This window comes from Dendrobates tinctorius, unplaced genomic scaffold (genome assembly GCF_039654945.1).
Source record: "Dendrobates tinctorius isolate UK_male_01 unplaced genomic scaffold, ASM3965494v1 ptg000003l, whole genome shotgun sequence".
Classification (NCBI taxonomy): domain Eukaryota; kingdom Metazoa; phylum Chordata; class Amphibia; order Anura; family Dendrobatidae; genus Dendrobates; species Dendrobates tinctorius.
The window spans coordinates 19,944,438-19,964,575 of record NW_027361671.1 but is presented as its reverse complement, the minus strand read 5'-3'; the positions used below and the strand labels follow the sequence as shown (position 1 = coordinate 19,964,575).

The window sequence follows — 20,138 nt, the reverse complement described above, 5'->3', positions numbered from 1 at the left end:
GAATCGGAAGTTCAAAGTTGATTGACAGCCTGACGTCATCATGATGCGCGGTGTGTGCGCATCATGATGCGCCGTCATTTCGGGCCTTCCGGGGGTCTCTGCCGGCCTGCCGGGGGGCTGTGTGGACTGCCCGGGGTCTGTACCGGCCTGCCGGGGGGCTGTGCCGGCCTGCCGGGGGGGCTGTGTGGACTGCCCGGGGTCTGTACCGGCCTGCCGGGGGGCTGTGCCGGCCTGCCGGTGGTCTGTGCACCCTGTGGGGGTCTGTACCGGCCTGCCGGGGGGCTGTGCCGGCCTGCCGGTAGTCTGTGCACCCTGTGGGGGTCTGTACCGGCCTGCCGGGGGGCTGTGCCGGCCTGCCGGGGGGCTGTGCTGATGTCCGGGGGTCTGTGCAAGCATCGTCCGATGGGACTATAAGTCCCATCTGGCGATGCCTGCTACCATGACAGTGATTGACACATTAGCCAATGATGGGACAGTAGTAGTCCCATCATCCGGCTAATGTGTTAAATGTTAAAAAAAAAAAAAAAAAAATACTACATACATACTACATACATACTACATGCATGCTACATACATACTACATGCTACATACATACTACATATATACTACATGCATGCTACATACATACTGCATGCTACATACATGCTACATACATACTACATATATACTACATACATACTACATGCTTGCTACATACATACTACATACATACTACATGCATGCTACATACATAACATATATACTACATGCATGCTACATACATACTGCATGCTACATACATACTACATACATGCTACATACATACTACATACATACTACATACATGCTACATACATGCTACATACATACTACATATATACTACATGCTACATACATACTACATACATACTACATACATACTACATACATACTACATGCATGCTACATACATACTACATGCATGCTACATACATACTACATGCATGCTACATACATACTACATACATACTACATATATACTACATGCATGCTACATACATACTGCATGCTACATACATACTACATACATACCACATATATACTACATACATACTACATGCATACTACATACATACTACATGCATGCTACATACATAACACATATACTACATGCATGCTACATACATACTACATGCTACATACATACCACATACATACTACATACATACTACATACATACTACATGCATGCTACATACATACTACATGCTACATACATACTACATGCTACATACATACTACATATATACTACATGCATGCTACATACATACTACATGCTACATACATACTACATACATACTACATGCATGCTACATACATACTACATACATACTACATACATACTACATGCATGCTACATACATACTACATATATACTACATGCATGCTACATACATACTACATGCTACATATATACTACATGCTACATACATACTACATGCATGCTACATACATACTACATACATACTACATGCATGCTACATATATACTACATGCTACATACATACCACATACATACTACATATATACTACATGCATGCTACATACATACTGCATGCTACATGCATGCTACATACATACTACATACATACTACATGCTACATACATACCACATATATACTACATACATACTACATACAATACAGTCATACAATACATACATAGACATACAGTACATATAACATAGGGTAACATACTTACCAATACTTGTCACATTGTTCCCCGAAGCTATTGTCTTTTAAAGGAATAAATATTAACATAACAAACCACAAAAATACTCACCCACGATCCGAAGCAGTCCACGAGTGTGTCCCACGACGATCTTGGGTAGAGAACTGCAGCATCAGCTGATGCCGCCGTTCTCTACGGGCTGCAGGAATCCAATGACGGAAGGTAGGTATCCTTCCGCACTGTATTCCTCCGCCACTTAAAAAAAAAAAGTCCCTAGTCTCACTTTATGCCATTGCTGTGTGGGAATTTCCCATCTGTCTCCACACCCTTCATGCACATAACTGCACTTGATACTTGTCTATTGCACTTAAACACACGGGCTGATGACCGGATCATGCAGCTTTATATGAAAATCCCTATTATAATTGCCAGACCTGAATTAACAAGCATTTCTCACCTACTGTGTCCCCCCATTTCCTTGTAGATTGTAAGCTTGCGAGCAGGGACCTCACTCCTAATGTCATTGTTTGAATTGTCTTAACTTGTATTGAATTTATTGTCTGTACATGTCCCCGCTTAATTGTAAAGTGCTGCGGAATATGTTGGCGCTATATAAATAAAAATTATTATTATTATTATTATTATGTAGCATGTATTTTTTTTTTTTTTTTTACATTCAACACATTAGCCGGATGATGGGACTACTACTGTCCCATCATTGGCTAATGTGTCAATCACTGTCATGGTAGCAGGCATCGCCCGATGGGACTTGTAGTCCCATCGGACAATGCCTGCACAGACCCCCGAAGCCTGCACAGCCCCCCTGGCAGGCCGGCACAGCCCCCCGGCAGGCCGGCACAGCCCACCGGAGCCTGCACAGACCACCGGCAGGCCGGCACAGCCCCCCGGCAGGCCGGCACAGCCCACCGGAGCCTGCACAGCCCCCCGGCAGGCCGGCACAGCCCACCGGAGCCTGCACAGCCCCCCCGGCAGGCCGGCACAGCCCCCCGGCAGGCCGGCACAGACCACCGGAGCCTGCACAGACCCCCTGGCAGGCCGGCACAGCCCCCCGAAAGGCCCGTACAGACCCCAGAGAGGCTGTACAAGGCAAAAACAGGGTTTTTCTTATTCCGATACCGGAAGTCCCATAGACTTGAATGGGACTTCCGGTATCGGAATCGGCGATACCGATACTTTTTTTTAAGATCGGCCGATCCATTCCGATCCGATACTTTGAAGTATCGGACGGTATCGCTCAACTCTACTTAGGGGTGATCTTATTACAATGTATAAATATATGCGGGGACAATACCAAGAGCTTTCTAATGATCTTTTTACGCTTAGACCTGTGACGGGGACAAGGGGGCATCCTCTACGTCTGGAGGAAAGAAGGTTTAAGCATACTCACAGAAGCGGATTCTTTACTGTAAGAGCAGTGAGACTATGGAACTCTCTGCCATATGATGTTGTAATGAGTGATTCCCTACTAAAATTTAAGAATGGACTGGATGCCTTTCTTGAAAAGTATAATATTACAGGGTATATACACTAGTTTCCTTAATATTGCGTTGATCCAGGGAGCAAGTCTGATTGCCGTATGTGGAGTCAGGAAGGAATTTTTTTCCCCAATGTGAAGCTTGCTTGTTGCCACATGGGTTTTTTTTGCCTTCCTCTGGTTCAACATGTTAGGGCAAGTTAGGATAGGATATGGGTTGAACTAGATGGACTTAAAGTCTCCCTTCAACCTTAATAACTATGTTACTATGTTACTATTATTATTATAAAACCTATTAGCAGAATCCACAAGAAAAAAAAGATTACAGATTTGGTGACATTTGTATACAGTTGTGGCCAAAAGTATTGACACCTGTGCAATTCTGTCAGATAATACTCAGTTTCTTCCTGAAAATGATTGCAAACACAAATTCTTTGGTATTATTATCTTCATTTAATTTGTCTTAAATGAAAAAACACAAAAAGAATTGTCCTAAAGCCAAATTGGATATAATTCCACACCAAACATAAAAAAGAGGGTGGACAAAAGTATTGGCACTGTTCGAAAAATCATGTGATGCTTCTCTAATTTGTGTAATTAACAGCACCTGTAACTTACCTGTGGCACCTAACAGGTGTTGGCAATAACTAAATCACACTTGCAGCCAGTTGACATGGATTAAAGTTGACTCAACCTCTGTCCTGTGTCCTTGTGTGTACCACATTGAGCATGGAGAAAAGAAAGAAGACCAAAGAACTGTCTGAGGACTTGAGAAACCAAATTGTGAGGAAGCATGAGCAATCTCAAGGCTATAAGTCCATCTCCAAAGACCTGAATGTTCCTGTGTCTACCGTGCGCAGTGTCATCAAGAAGTTTAAAGCCCATGGCACTGTGGCTAACCTCCCTAGATGTAGATGGAAAAGAAAAATTGACAAGAGATTTAAACGCAAGATTGTGCGGATGTTGGATAAAGAATCTCGACTAACATCCAAACAAGTTCAAGCTGCCCTGCAGTCCGAGGGTACAACAGTGTCAACCCGTACTATCCATCGGCGTCTGAATGAAAAGGGACTGTATGGTCGGAGACCCAGGACGACCCCACTTCTTACCCCGAGACATAAAAAAGCCAGGCTGGAGTTTGCCAAAACTTACCTGAAAAAGCCTAAAATGTTTTGGAAGAATGTTCTCTGGTCAGATGAGACAAAAGTAGAGCTTTTTGGGCAAAGGCATCAACATAGAGTTTACAGGAGAAAAAAAGAGGCATTCAAAGAAAAGAACACGGTCCCTACAGTCAAACATGGCGGAGGTTCCCTGATGTTTTGGGGGTGCTCTGCTGCCTGCTGCCACCTTGACCGTGTGCATGGCATTATGAAGTCAGAAGACTACCAACAAATTTTGCAGCATAATGTAGGGCCCAGTGTGAGAAAGCTGGGTCTCCCTCAGAGGTCATGGGTCTTCCAGCAGGACAATGACCCAAAACACACTTCAAAAAGCACTAGAAAATGGTTTGAGAGAAAGCACTGGAGACTTCTAAGGTGGCCAGCAATGAGTCCAGACCTGAATCCCATAGAACACCTGTGGAGAGATCTAAAAATGGCAGTTTGGAGAAGGCACCCTTCAAATATCAGGGACCTGGAGCAGTTTGCCAAAGAAGAATGGTCTAAAATTCCAGCAAAGCATTGTAAGAAACTCATTGATGGTTACCGGAAGCGGTTGGTCGCAGTTATTTTGGCTAAAGGTTGTGCAACAAAGTATTAGGCTGGGGGTGCCAATACTTTTGTCTGGCCCATTTTTGGAGTTTTGTGTGAAATGATCAATGTTTTGCTTTTTGCTTCATTCTCTTTTGTGTTTTTTCATTTAAGACAAATTAAACGAAGATAATAATACCAAAGAATTTGTGTTTGCAATCATTTTCAGGAAGAAACAGAGTATTATCTGACAGAATTGCAGGGGTGTCAATATTTTTGGCCACAACTGTAAGTAACTGTTATTTTTATTTAACTATTTATTACTTTATTTTTATTATTTTGCTCTCCTCTTTTCTGGGGAAAAAGGCGTGGTTCAGTTGAGTTATCTTTGTGTTTTTTGTTATTTTTTTGTTTGTATTGTTAATTTTGATATTGGCTAAAGGAACATTTAAAAAAACATATGCACGTAAATATCAAGTAAAACGTTATATGGATGTCAATTATTTTTTCCATTTTAAAACATTTATAGACATTAGGCTGTCCATACACCTTAGTTACCTGTTGGACTGCTCTACTGACAGCTAGGGTGTCTCTCACAGTTTGCTTTTATGAGAAGAGTGTAAAAATTCCAAAGACACACTGATAGGGAATTTAGACTGTGAGCCCCATTGGGGAAAGTGATGATAATTTATGTAAAGCGCTGCAGAATAAGATAGCGCTTTATAAGCAATGCATTATAATAAGTTGCCACCAGACACTTCTGGTAGCGACTTATCTGCCTGAGGGACAAAAGCATCAGGTGTTGGAATTTAATCCACCCGAATCTTTTTTCCCTAGACATCATTTCTCGGGGAGGAGTCAGAAGACCTTCCTACCCAGCCACCATTCACATTAGATTCTAGGCCAAACTCATTGAAATTGGTAAATTTTCCCAACTAATGTGATTTGAGGACTTTATATATTGAAATAAAAGGTGGGTTTTCCAGTTCGATCTAAATGGGTAAAAATTAGCACTTTATTTAAATCATTTAAAATTCATAGAAGAGTGGTTACAGGATACTGATCATCAATGCGTGTCAAACGCTACATGCGTTCTGAATTCTGATGAAACTTCATGCTCATGGTATTTCATCATGACTAAGAACGCATATAGAGAATGAAACAAGTTGATGATCAGTATCCTTTCACCATTCTTCTATGAATTTTACATGTATAAAATAAAGGGCTAATTTTAACCCATTTGGATCGAGCTAGACAAACCCAACTCAATTTTCAATCAATCATCGCCCTGCAACAGCTTCTGCTCCAGGATCCCCAAAATCCTAAATTGGAGATATAGATGAGCTTGTGATTTCCTTTTTCACTTTATATATTGGCCATGGATTGTTGTAAAAATTGAATTGGTAATATGAGAAAAAAAGGTTTAAGTGTTTATCCGACACAACTCCACTCTAGTTTATGGCCTGAGTACTGCAGTCCAGCCCAACTCAAATGAATAAGTGTTACGCCCAGGATCACGGAAGCGAGAGTGGACCCACTGGACCGTGACGCCGAACCCTCCCTGAGCGAGCGCACCAAGTGGACCGACCCCTATACCGGGGACCGTTAGGGAACAGACTCGGGGAGTTCAAGCGCCATGGCAGCCAGGACCAGGGGTCGGCTCAAGAGGGTGAGCAGATGACGAGGAGTGGAGGGAGGTCCGGAGAGGAGATGGAATAACCAAGATCTAGAGGTGGAGGGAGTTGAGACGGAGGGAGGCAGGAATGGTGGTGCACTGAGAAGGAAGGAGACACAGTGGTTAAATAGGAGGCACAGGCAGGAGACACAGAGGGTTAACAGGAGGCAAGGCAAAGGCAGGAGACAACGAGGGTTAACAGGAGCACGCTGCAGGCAGCAGCGAGCACGGCCTAGACAAGCGAGAAGTAACTCAATAGTCAGGCGCATCCACTGAGGGAGGGCGGCCTGAAATACCTGGTGGTGGGCTCTGATAGGTTAGGAGAGGGTTCGGTCAGGTCATGCAGGCAAGTGGCTGATGGCAGGAGCGCGCGATCTAACCCTCCGGCGCGTGCACAGAGGTACCATGCGCACGGCCGAGGGAAGTGGAGGCGCACATCGGGAGGCCGGCTGCCGGAAGGAGAGAGGAGCAGGGGCGCGCGCCACGGCAGTGTCAGAGGAGGAAGCCGGGCCGGAAGCGGAGGCGGTGAGTACAGCAGCGGGGGCTGTGGAACGGGGAGCGGTGCTAACAATAAGAATGATCTCCAGTACCAGATACAGCCCTCGGATAAGGGAAGAGCTGCTTCTACAAGAAATAAGGAAATCTAATCGTGAACAATGCCTGTATGAGGGAATAATAAATCTGAGCAATGTATATTTTTCACAACAATAAATGCCCTTTATATAATTTAATATAATATATAATTTAAGTAATTGGACACCCTCTACCCAACCAACTGTACTTATAGAAAACCTCCAGCTACTATGTGGTAAAGCTGTTTCCTTCTTCACACAGTAAAGCCTATATAAGTTGGTAATTTCCAACCTTTGATGCTTAAAATGCCATAAATAACCCAAGATCCCAACTACAAGATCCCAGGTACTTTCAGCTGCATCACATCTAATGTGGTGTACTTAATTATTTGTACTAAATGTCCATCTGGGGGTCTGTGTGTGGGGGAGACAGGGCAAAAGCTTAGAACAAGGATGAATTCTCACTGCCACACAATAAGAGAAAAAAGAATGGATCTACCTGTGGCCAAACATTTTTGTATACCTGATCACAGCACCATGGACATGAAATTACTGGTATTGAAAGGTAACGTCACATCTCAGAGAGACAGAAGAATCTGTGAGTACAAACTCATGACGACCTTTGACATACTCAATGGAGGAATGAATGTGTCGCATGGATTTATGTCTTTTTACATCAATTAAGGAATTTGCTCCTAAGACCTTGTGGGGGAATCACACAACACAAAACCAGACCCCAATCAGAGGGCAATAAAACTTTCACTCCTTATCTATGAACTGGTCCAATATTCATGGCCATAACTGTCTATCACTCCCCCATAGTGATAGTTCGGCTTCACGTCACTTGTCTTATCTATTGCATTTTTTCTGTGCTGTGTTGTGCATAAATATGTGATTCTTCAGATTTTGTATTAGTCAATGCGTGATGGAGCAGCATGTCCATGCTGAACTTTCCTCCAATCTCTCATCTAACCTACTCTTTGAAAATCTACAATCTGGTTTCCGCCCCCATCACTCCACTGAGACAGCCCTGACCAAATTACTAACGACCTACTTACAGCCAAAGCGAACGGACAATACTCTATACTCCTCCTTCTAGACCTGTCCTCTGCCTTCGACACAGTTGACCACTGCCTCCTACTACAGATCCTCTCTTTCTTTGGCATCAAAGACCTTGCCCTATCTTGGAATCTCCTCATACCTCTCCAACCGTACATTCAGAGTCTCCCACTCCCAAACTACCTACTCATCCCACCCTCTCTCTGTTGGAGTCCCCCAAGGCTCTGTTCTAGGACCCCTACTCTTCTCAATCTATACACTTGGCCTGGGGCAACTCATAAAGTCCCACGGATTCCAGTACCACCTTTATGCCGATGATACCCAGATCTACCTCTCTGGCCCAGACGTCACCCCTCTGCTCTCCAAAATCCCAGAGTGTCTATCAGCCATATCCTCCTTCTTCTCCTCCCGCTTCCTCAAACTGAATGTGGACAAATCTGAACTGATCATCTTTACCCCATCTCACAGATCTTCCTTACCTGACCTATCTATAATAATTGACGACATCACACTTTCCCCCCCGTACCGGAGGTCCGCTGCCTCGGATTAACCCTTGACTCTGCCCTGTCCTTCAAACCGCACATCCAAGCTCTCTCCACCTCCTGCTGCCTCCAGCTCAAAAATATTTCCAGAATCCGTCCCTTCATCAACCCTCACTCTACTAAAATGCTTGTGCATGCCCTCATCATCTCCCGTCTCGACTACTGCAACATCCTTTTCTGTGGCCTCCATGCTAACACCCTTGCACCTCTCCAGTCCATCCTTAACTCTGCTGCCCGACTAATTCATCTCTCTCCTCGCTACTCCTCCACTTCTCCCCTCTGCAAATCTCTTCACTGGCTCCCACTCCCTCAGCGTATCCAATTCAAATTACTAATACTGACCTACAAGGCCATCTATAACCTGTATCCTTCATATATCTCTGAATTAATCTCCCGATATTTTCCCTCACGTAATCTCCGATCCTCCCAAGACCTCCTTCTCTCCTCCACTCTTATTCGCTCCTCACCCAACCGCCTCCAAGACTTCCTCAAATAGCCCCCATTCTCTAGAATTCTTTGCCCCAACACGTCCGGCTGTCAACCACACTCGGATCCTTCAGACGGAACCTGAAAACCCATCTCTTCAGGAAAGCCTACAGCCTGCAATGATACCTGCTGCCCCCTCACCACTACTGGAGCCACCGCCTCACCATCACTGGAGCTGCTGCAACCCCCCAACCGACTGTCTCCTTCCCCACCATCCTGTAGAATGTAAGCCCGAAGGGCAGGGTCCTCTTTCCCCTCTATATAAGTCTGTGATTGTTAGTTTTTTTCTTACTGTAAGTGATATCTGTAATTTGTATGTAACCCCTTCTCATGTACAGCACCATGGAATCAATGGCGCTATATAAATAAATATTAATAATAAAAATAATAATAAAAGAGACCTGAGGAGTCTCGAAAGCTTGCAATTTGTTACCATCTTTTCAGTCAGCCATTAAAAGGTATCAACCACTGAGGACAATTCTGAATATTTTTCTATCTACTGGCTAAGGCCTCTTTCACACATCAGGTTTTCGCCGTCAGGCGCGATCCGGCGCTTTTGACAGAAACCGGATCCGGCAAAATGCAATGCCGGATCCGGTTTCCCCCCCATTGACTTGCATTTGCGCCGGATCGCGCCGGATGGCCATGCGTTTCATCCGGTTTTCGCCGGATCCGGCAATGTGTCGCGATCCGGCGTCTGGAAAAAACGGCTACTGTAACGTTTTTTGTCTCCGGCGAAAAAGCCGGACACGCCGGATCCGGCGTGTCCGTCTTTTTCACACAATGAAAGCCTATGAGCGCCGCAATGTGCCTGATCCGGCGAAAGCCGGATCCGGTGGCCGGATCCGTTTTTTTTGGTCTGAGCATGCTCAGTAGCTCTGCCCACAAGACATATATAAAAGCAAGACAGTGGGACCCACAGCCACACCCAACATGCCACCCAAGAAAGCAACCAAGCGCAGCAGGAGAAGGCAGGAGACCATTGCAGCACCATCAGCACCACCACCACCCCAAATGGAGCAGCAAATGGAACATGCTGAGGAGGGGAGGCCAGCAGCAGATGAGAGACGGTAATTATCAAATCCCCCATTCCTCCAAACTAGGGCTATTGAATATCAAGATATTCATTGGCCCTTTGTTTCTCTTTATTCAACAGCCGCCCAATAGATGCAGCAGCAGCAGCAATGGCAGCTGCTGGAACACCACCCACAGGCATGGAGTGTGGCCACCAGGAAGACAGCACATCATCTTCTGGGAGCCCTCCCTCGCATCGTCAGCGTTTGACGGTAAGTTTTTATTTCCAAAATCCATCTTCTCTGTAATATATGTCTATTCATTGCCTTTTATTTCAAAACAGGATTCACAAGATGAAGAGGAGCTCCCAGAAGAAGAAGGAAGGGGTGGACAGACACCTGGAGTGGGCTCACAATTGGTAAGTTTTTTGCATCAAACGCAGAAACACAACATCACACTACACACAACACATAGAAAACAATGTTCTGCAGACCACACACAGCAAACAAATGCCTACATCCAAAGACATAACATTTTTTGTTTTCTTCTCTAGTCTTCCCAATCTGGTGCTCGGCCAAGAGGTCCTCGCAGTGCCTCCCAGGGTCGTCGGCGACAGCAACGCGGCGGTCACCAGCGTGTAAGTATAAATATTTTTGCTTTGTTTTTTTGCACTTTTTATTTCATTTCTTTTGTGGAGGCTAATTATGTTATTTTTGTCTTTTTCTTTAACAGCCTTCACAGCGTGCTCCCGACTCTGACGGTGAGGATGGAGGACTCGATGTGGACCACCTCATCGATCTCGTCAGAGAAAGGGAGACGCTCTGGAATATGGCTGACCGCCGCCACGCTGACCTTATCGTTACCCGACGACTCTGGGAGGAAATCTGTTCGCTCCTTGTGGGCCGCTGGGAGGACCTCGATGTTCGGGCCCAGATTAAAGAGCGTAAGTATATACAGTACCGGTTGCTTGATGTAAACCAGTGTTTCCCGAACTCCAGTCCTCGTGGTCCCCACAGATCATGTGTTCAGGATTTCTATTTACTATGGAAATCCTGAAAACATGACCCCTGGGGACCATGAGGACTGGAGTTTGTGAAACACTGATGTTGTATACTAACCACTCCTTTCTCGTTTCAGGGAACAGAATTGTGAATCGGTGGCGGTCTGTGAGGGATCGTTTCAAGAAGGAGTTCAATAAAGAGATGCGGGCCCCGAGTGGATCTGGAGGGCGCAGGAGCAAGTACAAGTACGCACAAGCCCTGTCGTTCCTCCGGGAAACAATGGTCACTAGAAGGTAAATATTACACACCACATGTGAAAAAAAATGTTAGATGTAACTTTTTTTTTTCAGCCAGGGCCATACCATGTCAGTATTTTAATTGTTTTTTTTTCTCTTTATTCCACAGCACGGTGAGCAGCACTCGGGAGCCTGCACGATTGGACCCTTCTGAGGCGATCCCTGAGGAGACCGGCACCGAGGCACACTTCAACCGCCCCGGTACATCTGCACCTTCCCAGCCTTCCCACACATTCGACCCATCTGTCCCATCCACCAGCACAGGAGCATCGTGGCCGCCTACATTACATGAAGCTGCTGGTGAGGAGATCGCTTTCCCTTTACCCCACCCTTCTGCCCCTGCCACCTCTAGTACACCTGCGGGTACTGGGCGGCAGCGGCAGAGGGGTCAGGAAAAGAGTTATGCGCCAGAGTTCTTGCATCTGAATGCATCTTTCCAGAACTGTCTAAAAGTCTTGTCAGAGCAAATCTCCGCAGGCTTTCAGCAGATCAACTCCAGCATTCTGGAGGTGAAGACACTTCTGCAAACCATGCATTCAGAAGCAAGATCTTCGCCAAACCACACCTTTTTCAGGTCTGTTGTGGAGCGCATGGCAACACTATCTCCTACCCAGCAGATGCATGTAATGCATTCGTGCCACGGTGCTCTACAGCAGGTTACCTCCCAACCTCCACCTCCCACCACTGTAGTTCCTCCACCTGCACCCCCTCCAGCCACATCCATCCTCCCCCTCCTATTACATCTGCACCCCCTCCAGCCACTTTCCATCCTCCCCCTCCTATTACATCTGCACCCCCTCCAGCCACTTTCCATCCTCCCCCTCCTATTACATACCAGCAACCTCACCAGTACCAGCAACCTTCCCAGTACCAGCAACCTCCCCAGTACCAGACATCTCCCCACTTCCAGCAACCTGCCCCGTACCAAACTCCTTCCCCGTACCAAACTCCTTCCCCGTACCAAACTCCTTCCCCATACAACTTTCCATCAACATCATCTGCTCCTACAGTCCCTGCCCAACCCTCCACTCCACCGCCCACCACCTCTTCTGCCTCCCACATGTCCACCCATTCTGTAGCTTTTTCCACACCATCACCTCTAACTGTTCCTTCCCCACCACGATCCCAGTCCTCTCTCCACACTCCCATTGTCGAAGTGTCCCGCAGCCCCTCCAGCAGTATTTCCACCCCACACTACACCGAGTTATAATGTTTTTTTTGTAATAAAAATGCCCATTTGGTTGGTTTCAAACCTTTATTAAAAAAGTTTTTTTAACTTTAAAAACAGTTTACACAAAAAAAAATATTTTAAATAAAAGTTAAATTATTGTTTACACTGGTTGTCTGTCATTTCTTTCTGCGGCGAAATATGTTTAAAAAAAAGGTTAAATACAGGGTATTTAAAAGGTAAAAAGGTATTCAAAACCAGGTATATAACTGTGGGTAAATTTTAGCTTTTTGCCACAGTTGTGTTCCTGGTTGTGTTTGAAGCAAAGTATTTCACCTGAAAAGTTGTGTTTATTGTTGGTGATTTCCTAACAATGTACACAACTTTTGTTAAAAGGTGAAATACTTTGCATAAAACACAACCAGGTACACACCTGTGGCCTAAAGCTAAAAATAGTAAGACCATGACAAGATAGCCAACTTTGGTTGGCAAAGGTATATACTGTTGGTCCAGAAGGTACACAAGTTTGGTTAGGGCACAAATCTTTCACACTCTGTCATCCTGCCAGTGTACTCTGCCTTGAGGTGACATAAAGTATAGTGCAAAATTGTCCCTCATTACTGAAACCGTCACAGAACTTCTAGTGGTAATATTTCCAATGACAACATCCATCTTCGCCAGTAACTTGCTCTTCTCTCCAACCTGCACTTTCTCCTCTACAACCTGTCAAAGAAGGGCTGTAGGAACATGCTATATATAGTTTTCCAGTAGCCAATCCCGTTCGGAAGGCCACAAGGGTCAATTTTAAAAACCAGATCCGGCGTAATCCGTGGAAAAACGGATAGAAAAACGGATGAACCGGATGAGACGGATCCGGTTTTGTCTGTCAAGAACAAGACGGATCCGGCAGAAAACCGGATCCGGCACATCAGGTTTTACAAAACATTTGCCGGATCCGGCATTCCGGCACGACGCCGGATCGCGCCTGACGCCGAAAACCTGATGTGTGAAAGTAGCCTAACACGATACAAAGATATACATCTTTCCTGTATCAATAACCCAATGCAGTTACACAGTCCATGCTAGGTTGAGGAGTTACCTTGAACCTCACTCCTTCTTCTAGGATGACATAGCCTTCTACTGGATTCAGATCACCAGAAGCATCCGAGCCATTTTCTCCAGTGATAAAATACTGCACAGTGACAGTCCCAAATATTCCTTGAGGAGGGTCCCTGATAATACAGAGCACTGCAATGCTCTCTGTCAAGTACAGTGCGGTGGGCTCCCGCAGGAAGAAGTGCTCAGTGTTGTTAAAAGATATAACGCCATAACCATCGTCATTGGCCAGAATTGTAACAGTAGCTGTCATAAAAGAGATACAAGATATCACACATAGCACATTAATATACACATTACAACATTGTGCAATATGTTGTGTAATGGATTGTATCACCTGTTGTATTCTTGCCCAATTCCAGTCCATGAGAAGGATTTGCAAGTATCAGCTGAAATTTTTCATCTCCTTCTGGGAGATCATCATCATTGATAATTACATCAATAAATTTATATCTTTCTCCATCAGCAAATGCTAAAATCTAAAAAAAAAAAAAAAAATCTGTTTATTTAACTTGACTCAAGAATGATGATTCTACAGAGAATATGGCTTTATTCAAAAAGGATGATCCAAAATTACAGCCTTGGCATTCATAACTAAGAGAACACAACACAAATTTATTAACATGAAAATACACACTATCAATCCAAGTTTTATCTATAAACTACAAGTTTTCAAAGTGGTCTAGGCAGTGGTCCGGTTCTGTCTAGATGCGTACAGCATATCCTGAGATAAGGGCTCAATTGTGTCACTGATGCGCTTTCTCAGGTCGGTACACCAATGATGAGCTTGCCTCCATGATCACCCAATCTAAGCCCTTTTCTGTGGGGCTATTTCAAGAACTCAGTCTATCTAACCACCTCCACCCCCCACAGATCCATTGGATTTGAACGACCTGAGACAATGCATCATTGAAATAGTCCATATCTGAGGATATACTGGCACATGTCAGGACAGGACCAGACTACATAATAGACATCTGACATGTCACCAATGGAAATCATGTTTGAACATTTGCAGTGTATAGATAAAAGTTGGCTACATAATGAGTCTTTTTATATTCATAACTTTATGCTGTGTTCTCTCTTATGAATAAGAAAGCTTTCATTTTGCACTATCCTTTTTTAATCACCCTGTAGTTTAATGGTCAAAGTCATTTCAACAAACTTTGCATAAATCAATAGTAAAAGCAAACATAAGAAATATATCTTATCCACAGGACAGCCTATCATCTCACTGACAGATCAGATCACAGCTGCTTATTAAGGTTGTAAGATGGACGGTGAACACATCATTGAAGGAAGATATCTTTCACAGAGGTGGTTATTCTCTGTGATGTAAGCCCGGAAGCAAGCTCCACCTCGCACAGTGCTGAGAGAGTTAAGGCCGGGTACACACTTGCATTTGGCAAGAGTGCGGAGGGCTGCATACTTCCTCCCTTAAGCCCCCCCCTTCTTCCGTACATCTTCCCTTAAGCTCCGCCTAGTTATGCATGCGTCCTGCGTACCTATCTTTAACATTGGGTATGCAGGGACATGCGTTGTATGCGGATGCGTCTGCATGCGTCATTTTGACGTGCCCGCCGACCGCACGGGAACAACATTTTGCATTCCCGTGCGGTCGGCGGGCACGTCAAAATTACGCATTTTTGGATTCGTGGCAGATCTGGATTCTCACATTAAAACTTTTTTCCTTTCAGGCCTTCGGGGATTAATGTCAGTTTTTTTCCCCTGGTGGCCGCTGGTGTAATTACATTGCTGCTGAGTTTGCTGATGCAGGTGGTGACCACTCCCACCTTACTTCAAAAGGTCGCCTGATGCATCAGCTGACCGTCGGTGTTAGAGTTCATTCTGCAGCGACCATACTGGGAGAAGGAGCTTGCTGGGAGCAGTTGTTCGTCAGCTGAGTCCGGTGTATCGGGTGCTTCATTCCTGCTGTGCTGTGCTCTGCAGCAGAGAGCTAAGTGTTGTTTTCCTTTACCTAGTATGTCATATTTTCCCTTTGTGTTGTATTAGTGCAGCAGTGGGACCAGTGTCCTCACTTGCCAATTACCTACTTAGGGATAGGTGCAGGGCAAGCAAGGGCTTAGGTATCCTGCTCGGCGACAGGTTGAAAGAACCTGTATAGGGACGTGTTGTGTGTTCATTTTCCCCTTCACTACTGAGGCCCGAGGAACTCCCTCTTCTGGTGAAGAAAGGTAGTGAGCCTGATTGTCAAACACCTGGGGCTGATGATGATGACTGGTTGAGTGGAGTTAATGACTGGATATAAGGCTGCCGACGCCCTTCTGGCCTGCGGGTGATTTCTCTGTGGACTTCTAGGAAACCAAGTCTGATTCCTGCTCATCTAAAGCTAAGATTTCTGCTTTGCCTTTTTGCATTAGTGTTTTGTTTTCCTTGCTTTTCTGGATTCTGCCATTCCCTGCTAGGGTGAGCTGAATCTCCTTTTGCCTGTTGCTCTGTCTTCAGAATATTCCTGAGTACTGACATAGCCTTTTTTGAAGCCTAGCGTCTTCAGGGCCTTTTTTACTGTCAGTTTGTTGGCCCTTATTTTCATAGAGTTTTTCACGGATTGCAGACAGCAGCCTTCCTGTCCTTACCTATCTAAGCTAGCTTGGGCCCCATCTTTGCTCAGTCTATCTTTCTGTTTGTGTTTTGTTCTTTCTTCTTGCTTCACCGTCATTATATGTGGGGGGCTGCCTTTTGCTTTGGGGTCTGCTCTGGGGCAGTTTAGATTTCCCTTTCTGTCTTTAGGCTATGTAGTCCTCCGGCTGTGATCGAGGGGCCTAGGGCATCGTAGGAGCCCCCCACGGCTACTGCTAGTTGTGTTGATAGGTTCAGGGGTCTGCAATCCGATAGCTGCCAACTTCTCTGGTTTTCTGGACTTAGCTAGCATTTCTATTTTTGCCTCCTACGGTGACTCAATCATAACAGAATCACCCGCCATACCGCAGATCCTAGGGTACTCAATTGCAGGAAAGAATTGTATAAAAAAAAAAGAAAAAAAAAAAAAGGTGTGTATATTTTTTCCTCTATATCTCTGAGGCCGTAGGGGGAATTTTTTTTTTCTCTCAATGGAGATAAAGCAATTGTCTGATCGTGTGGAGCAGCTCGCTGCGGAAGTGCGGGGAATTTCCGCCTACCTTGCTCATTCACATGCTGCTGAACCAAAGATTCCTACGCCTGATGTATTTTTTGGGGATCGGTCTAAATTTTTGAATTTCAAAAATAATTGTAAATTATTTTTTGCCTTGAAGCCTAATTCGTCAGGGAGCTCCGCGCAGCAGGTTAAAATTGTCATCTCTTTGCTGCGTGGCAATCCCCAGGATTGGGCGTTTTCTTTGAAACCAGATGATCCTATTCTGACTAATGTGAACGCATTTTTTCAGGCCTTGGGGTTGTTGTATGACGAACCTAATGCCATTGATCAGGCTGAAAAGACCCTGCTGGCATTGAACCAGGGTCGTGATTCTGCAGAATTGTACTGTCAAAAATTCCGAAAGTGGGCAGTACTTACTACCTGGAATGATAATGCCTTGGCTGCTCTCTTTCGGAAGGGGTTGTCAGAACCCGTAAAAGATACTATGGTGGGATTTCCTGTTCCCTCTGGTCTTGACGATTCTATGTCATTAGCCATTCAGGTTGATCGGCGTTTGCGCGAACGCAGAGCTGCACGAGAGGTGTTGCCACCTGTTGAACAGATGTCTGAACCTATGCAATGTGATAGAGTTTTTTCCAGAGAGCAGCGTCAGGAGTTCAGAAGGCGTAATAAGTTGTGTTTTTTCTGTGGAGATGCCTCGCATGTTATTACTGTCTGTCCTAAACGCGAGAAACGCCTTGCACACACATTTTCTGTTGGTGGTGTTCAACCTAAGTTTCTTCTGGCTATTACTCTGATCTGCTCCCTGTCCACATTTTCCGCCAAGGCTTTTGTGGATTCAGGAGCAGCTCTAAACCTAATGGACTTGGATTTTGCTAAACGTTGTGGATTTCCGATGACACCTCTGCAGACGCCTATCCCTTTGAGGGGGATTGATGCTACTCCTTTGGCTAAAAATAAACCTCAGTTTTGGACCCAGGTGGTAATGCGGGTCGCCCCAGACCATCAAGAAAATTGCAGGTTTTTGGTGTTACATAATCTGCATGATACTATTGTTCTGGGGTTTCCCTGGTTACAAATCCATAATCCAGTTTTGGATTGGAAATCTGTGTCTGTGGTGAGTTGGGGTTGTCGGTGTGCCTTTAGTGAGGCTCCGATGTTTTCCACCTCTCCTCAGTCGCATGATGTTCCTGATTATTTGGCGGACTTTTATGATGTATTTAGTGAGAATGAGTCTGCGTCTCTGCCTCCTCATAGGAGCTATGACTGTGCAATTGAACTGAGCCCGGGGTGTAAATTTCCCAAGGGTCGGCTCTTCAATTTATCTGTACCCGAGCACGAGGCTATGCGATCCTATATTAAGGAGGCGTTGGAGAAGGGTCATATTAGACCATCCTCGTCACCCTTGGGTGCCGGTTTTTTTTTGTAGCCAAAAAGGATGGATCATTAAGACCTTGTTATTGATTATCGTGCTCTCAACAAAATTACTGTTAAATATCAGTATCCGTTACCCCTGATTTCTGATCTATTCTCCAGAGTTAAAGGTGCTTGCTGGTTTACCAAGCTTGACCTCAGGGGGGCGTATAATCTTATTCGCATTAAGCATGGGGATGAATGGAAGACGGCGTTTAATACTCGGGAGGGACATTTTGAGTACCTGGTGATGCCTTTTGGGCTCACTAATGCCCCTTCTGTCTTCCAGTGCTTCATGAACGATATTTTCCGAGATTTTGTCGATAAATTTCTGATTATCAATCTGGATGATATTTTGATCTTCTCCAAGGATTGGGATTCTCATGTGGAACATATTCGGACTGTGTTCCGGATCTTGAGGGAGAATTCCCTGTATGTCAAAGGATCTAAATGCCTTTTTGGAGTACAGATGATTTCTTTTTTGGGATTTATTTTGTCCCCGTCAACTATTGAAATGAACCCGGCCAAGGTACAGGCCATTTACGATTGGGTTCAGCCCACTTCTTTGAAGGCCCTCTAGAAGTTTTTGGGTTTTGCTAATTTTTATCGGAAATTTATAGTAAAATTTTCTAGTATTGCCAAGCCATTGACTGATTTGACTAAGAAGGGTGCTGATGTGTTAAATTGGTCTCCGGAGGCTGTTTCTTCCTTTCAGGAGCTGAAGCGTAGATTCACCTCCGCCCCGGTTTTGCGGCAACCTGATGTCTCACTTCCGTTCCAGGTAGAGGTGGATGCTTCTGAGATTGGTGCAGGAGCTGTTTTGTCCCAAAAGGATCCTGTAACATCTAAAATGAATCCCTGTGCTTTCTTTTCCCGAAAGTTCTCTCCATCTGAACGTAACTATGATGTGGGGAATCGGGAGCTGTTGGCCATGAAATGGCCATTTGAGGAGTGGAGACATTGGTTGGAGGGAGCTAAGCATCAAGTCGTGGTCCTCACTGACCACAAGAATTTGATTTACCTAGAGTCGGCTAAGCGCTTGAACCCTAGACAGGCTAGGTGGGCCTTGTTTTTTACACGTTTTGATTTTGTGGTTTCTTTTCTTCCTGGAATTAAGAATATCAAGGCTGACGCCCTCTCTAGGAGCTTCTTTGCTGATTCTCCTGTGGTGACCAAGCCTGCTACCATCTTAGGCGAAGGGGTAGTTCTTTCTGCCATCTCGCCCGATTTGAGACGTGCTCTGGAAGAGTTCCAGGAGGACAAACCTGAGCGTTGTCCCAATGGAAAGTTGTATGTTCCTGACCAGTGGAAGAAGAGAGTGATGTCTGAAGTTCATTGCTCTGCTTTGGCTGGTCATCCAGGTATTTTTGGTACTAGAGATCTGGTGAGTCGGTCTTTTTGGTGGCCCTCCTTGTCTCGTGATGTCAAGAATTTTGTGCAGTCCTGTGGGACGTGCTCCCGGTCTAAATCGTGTTCTCGTTCTAGTGGGTTGTTTATGTCTTTGCCTGTCCCCAAGAGGCCATGGACCCATATTTCAATGGATTTCATCTCTGATATGCCTGTCTCTCAAAGGATGACTGTTATTTGGGTGATTTGTGATAGGTTCCCTAAGATGGTTCATCTTGTACCACTCCCTAAGTTGCCGTCTTCCTCTGAATTGGTGCCCCTGTTTTTACAACAGGTGGTTCGCTTGCACGGGATTCCTGAGAACATTGTATCTGACAGAGGAGTCCAGTTTGTGTCTAGATTTTGGAGAACTTTCTGTTCCAAGCTGGGAATTCAGTTTTCCTTCTCCTCTGCTTTTCACCCTCAGACCAATGGGCAGA

The 20,138-nt window shown here is 45.1% G+C and overlaps 1 protein-coding gene across 1 annotated transcript in view; it reads right to left on the bottom strand.

Moving 5' to 3' along the window:
• Nucleotides 1-20,138, bottom strand: part of ADGRV1 (adhesion G protein-coupled receptor V1) — a 732,030-nt gene that overhangs the window by 459,850 nt on the left and 252,042 nt on the right. Inside the window, exons 43-44 of the mRNA XM_073580638.1 lie at nucleotides 14,140-14,281; nucleotides 13,786-14,048 (exon numbers count right to left, since the gene is read on the bottom strand). Of these exons, the coding sequence (XP_073436739.1) occupies nucleotides 13,786-14,048; nucleotides 14,140-14,281 (405 nt within the window). The remainder of the gene's footprint in view (nucleotides 1-13,785; nucleotides 14,049-14,139; nucleotides 14,282-20,138) is intronic.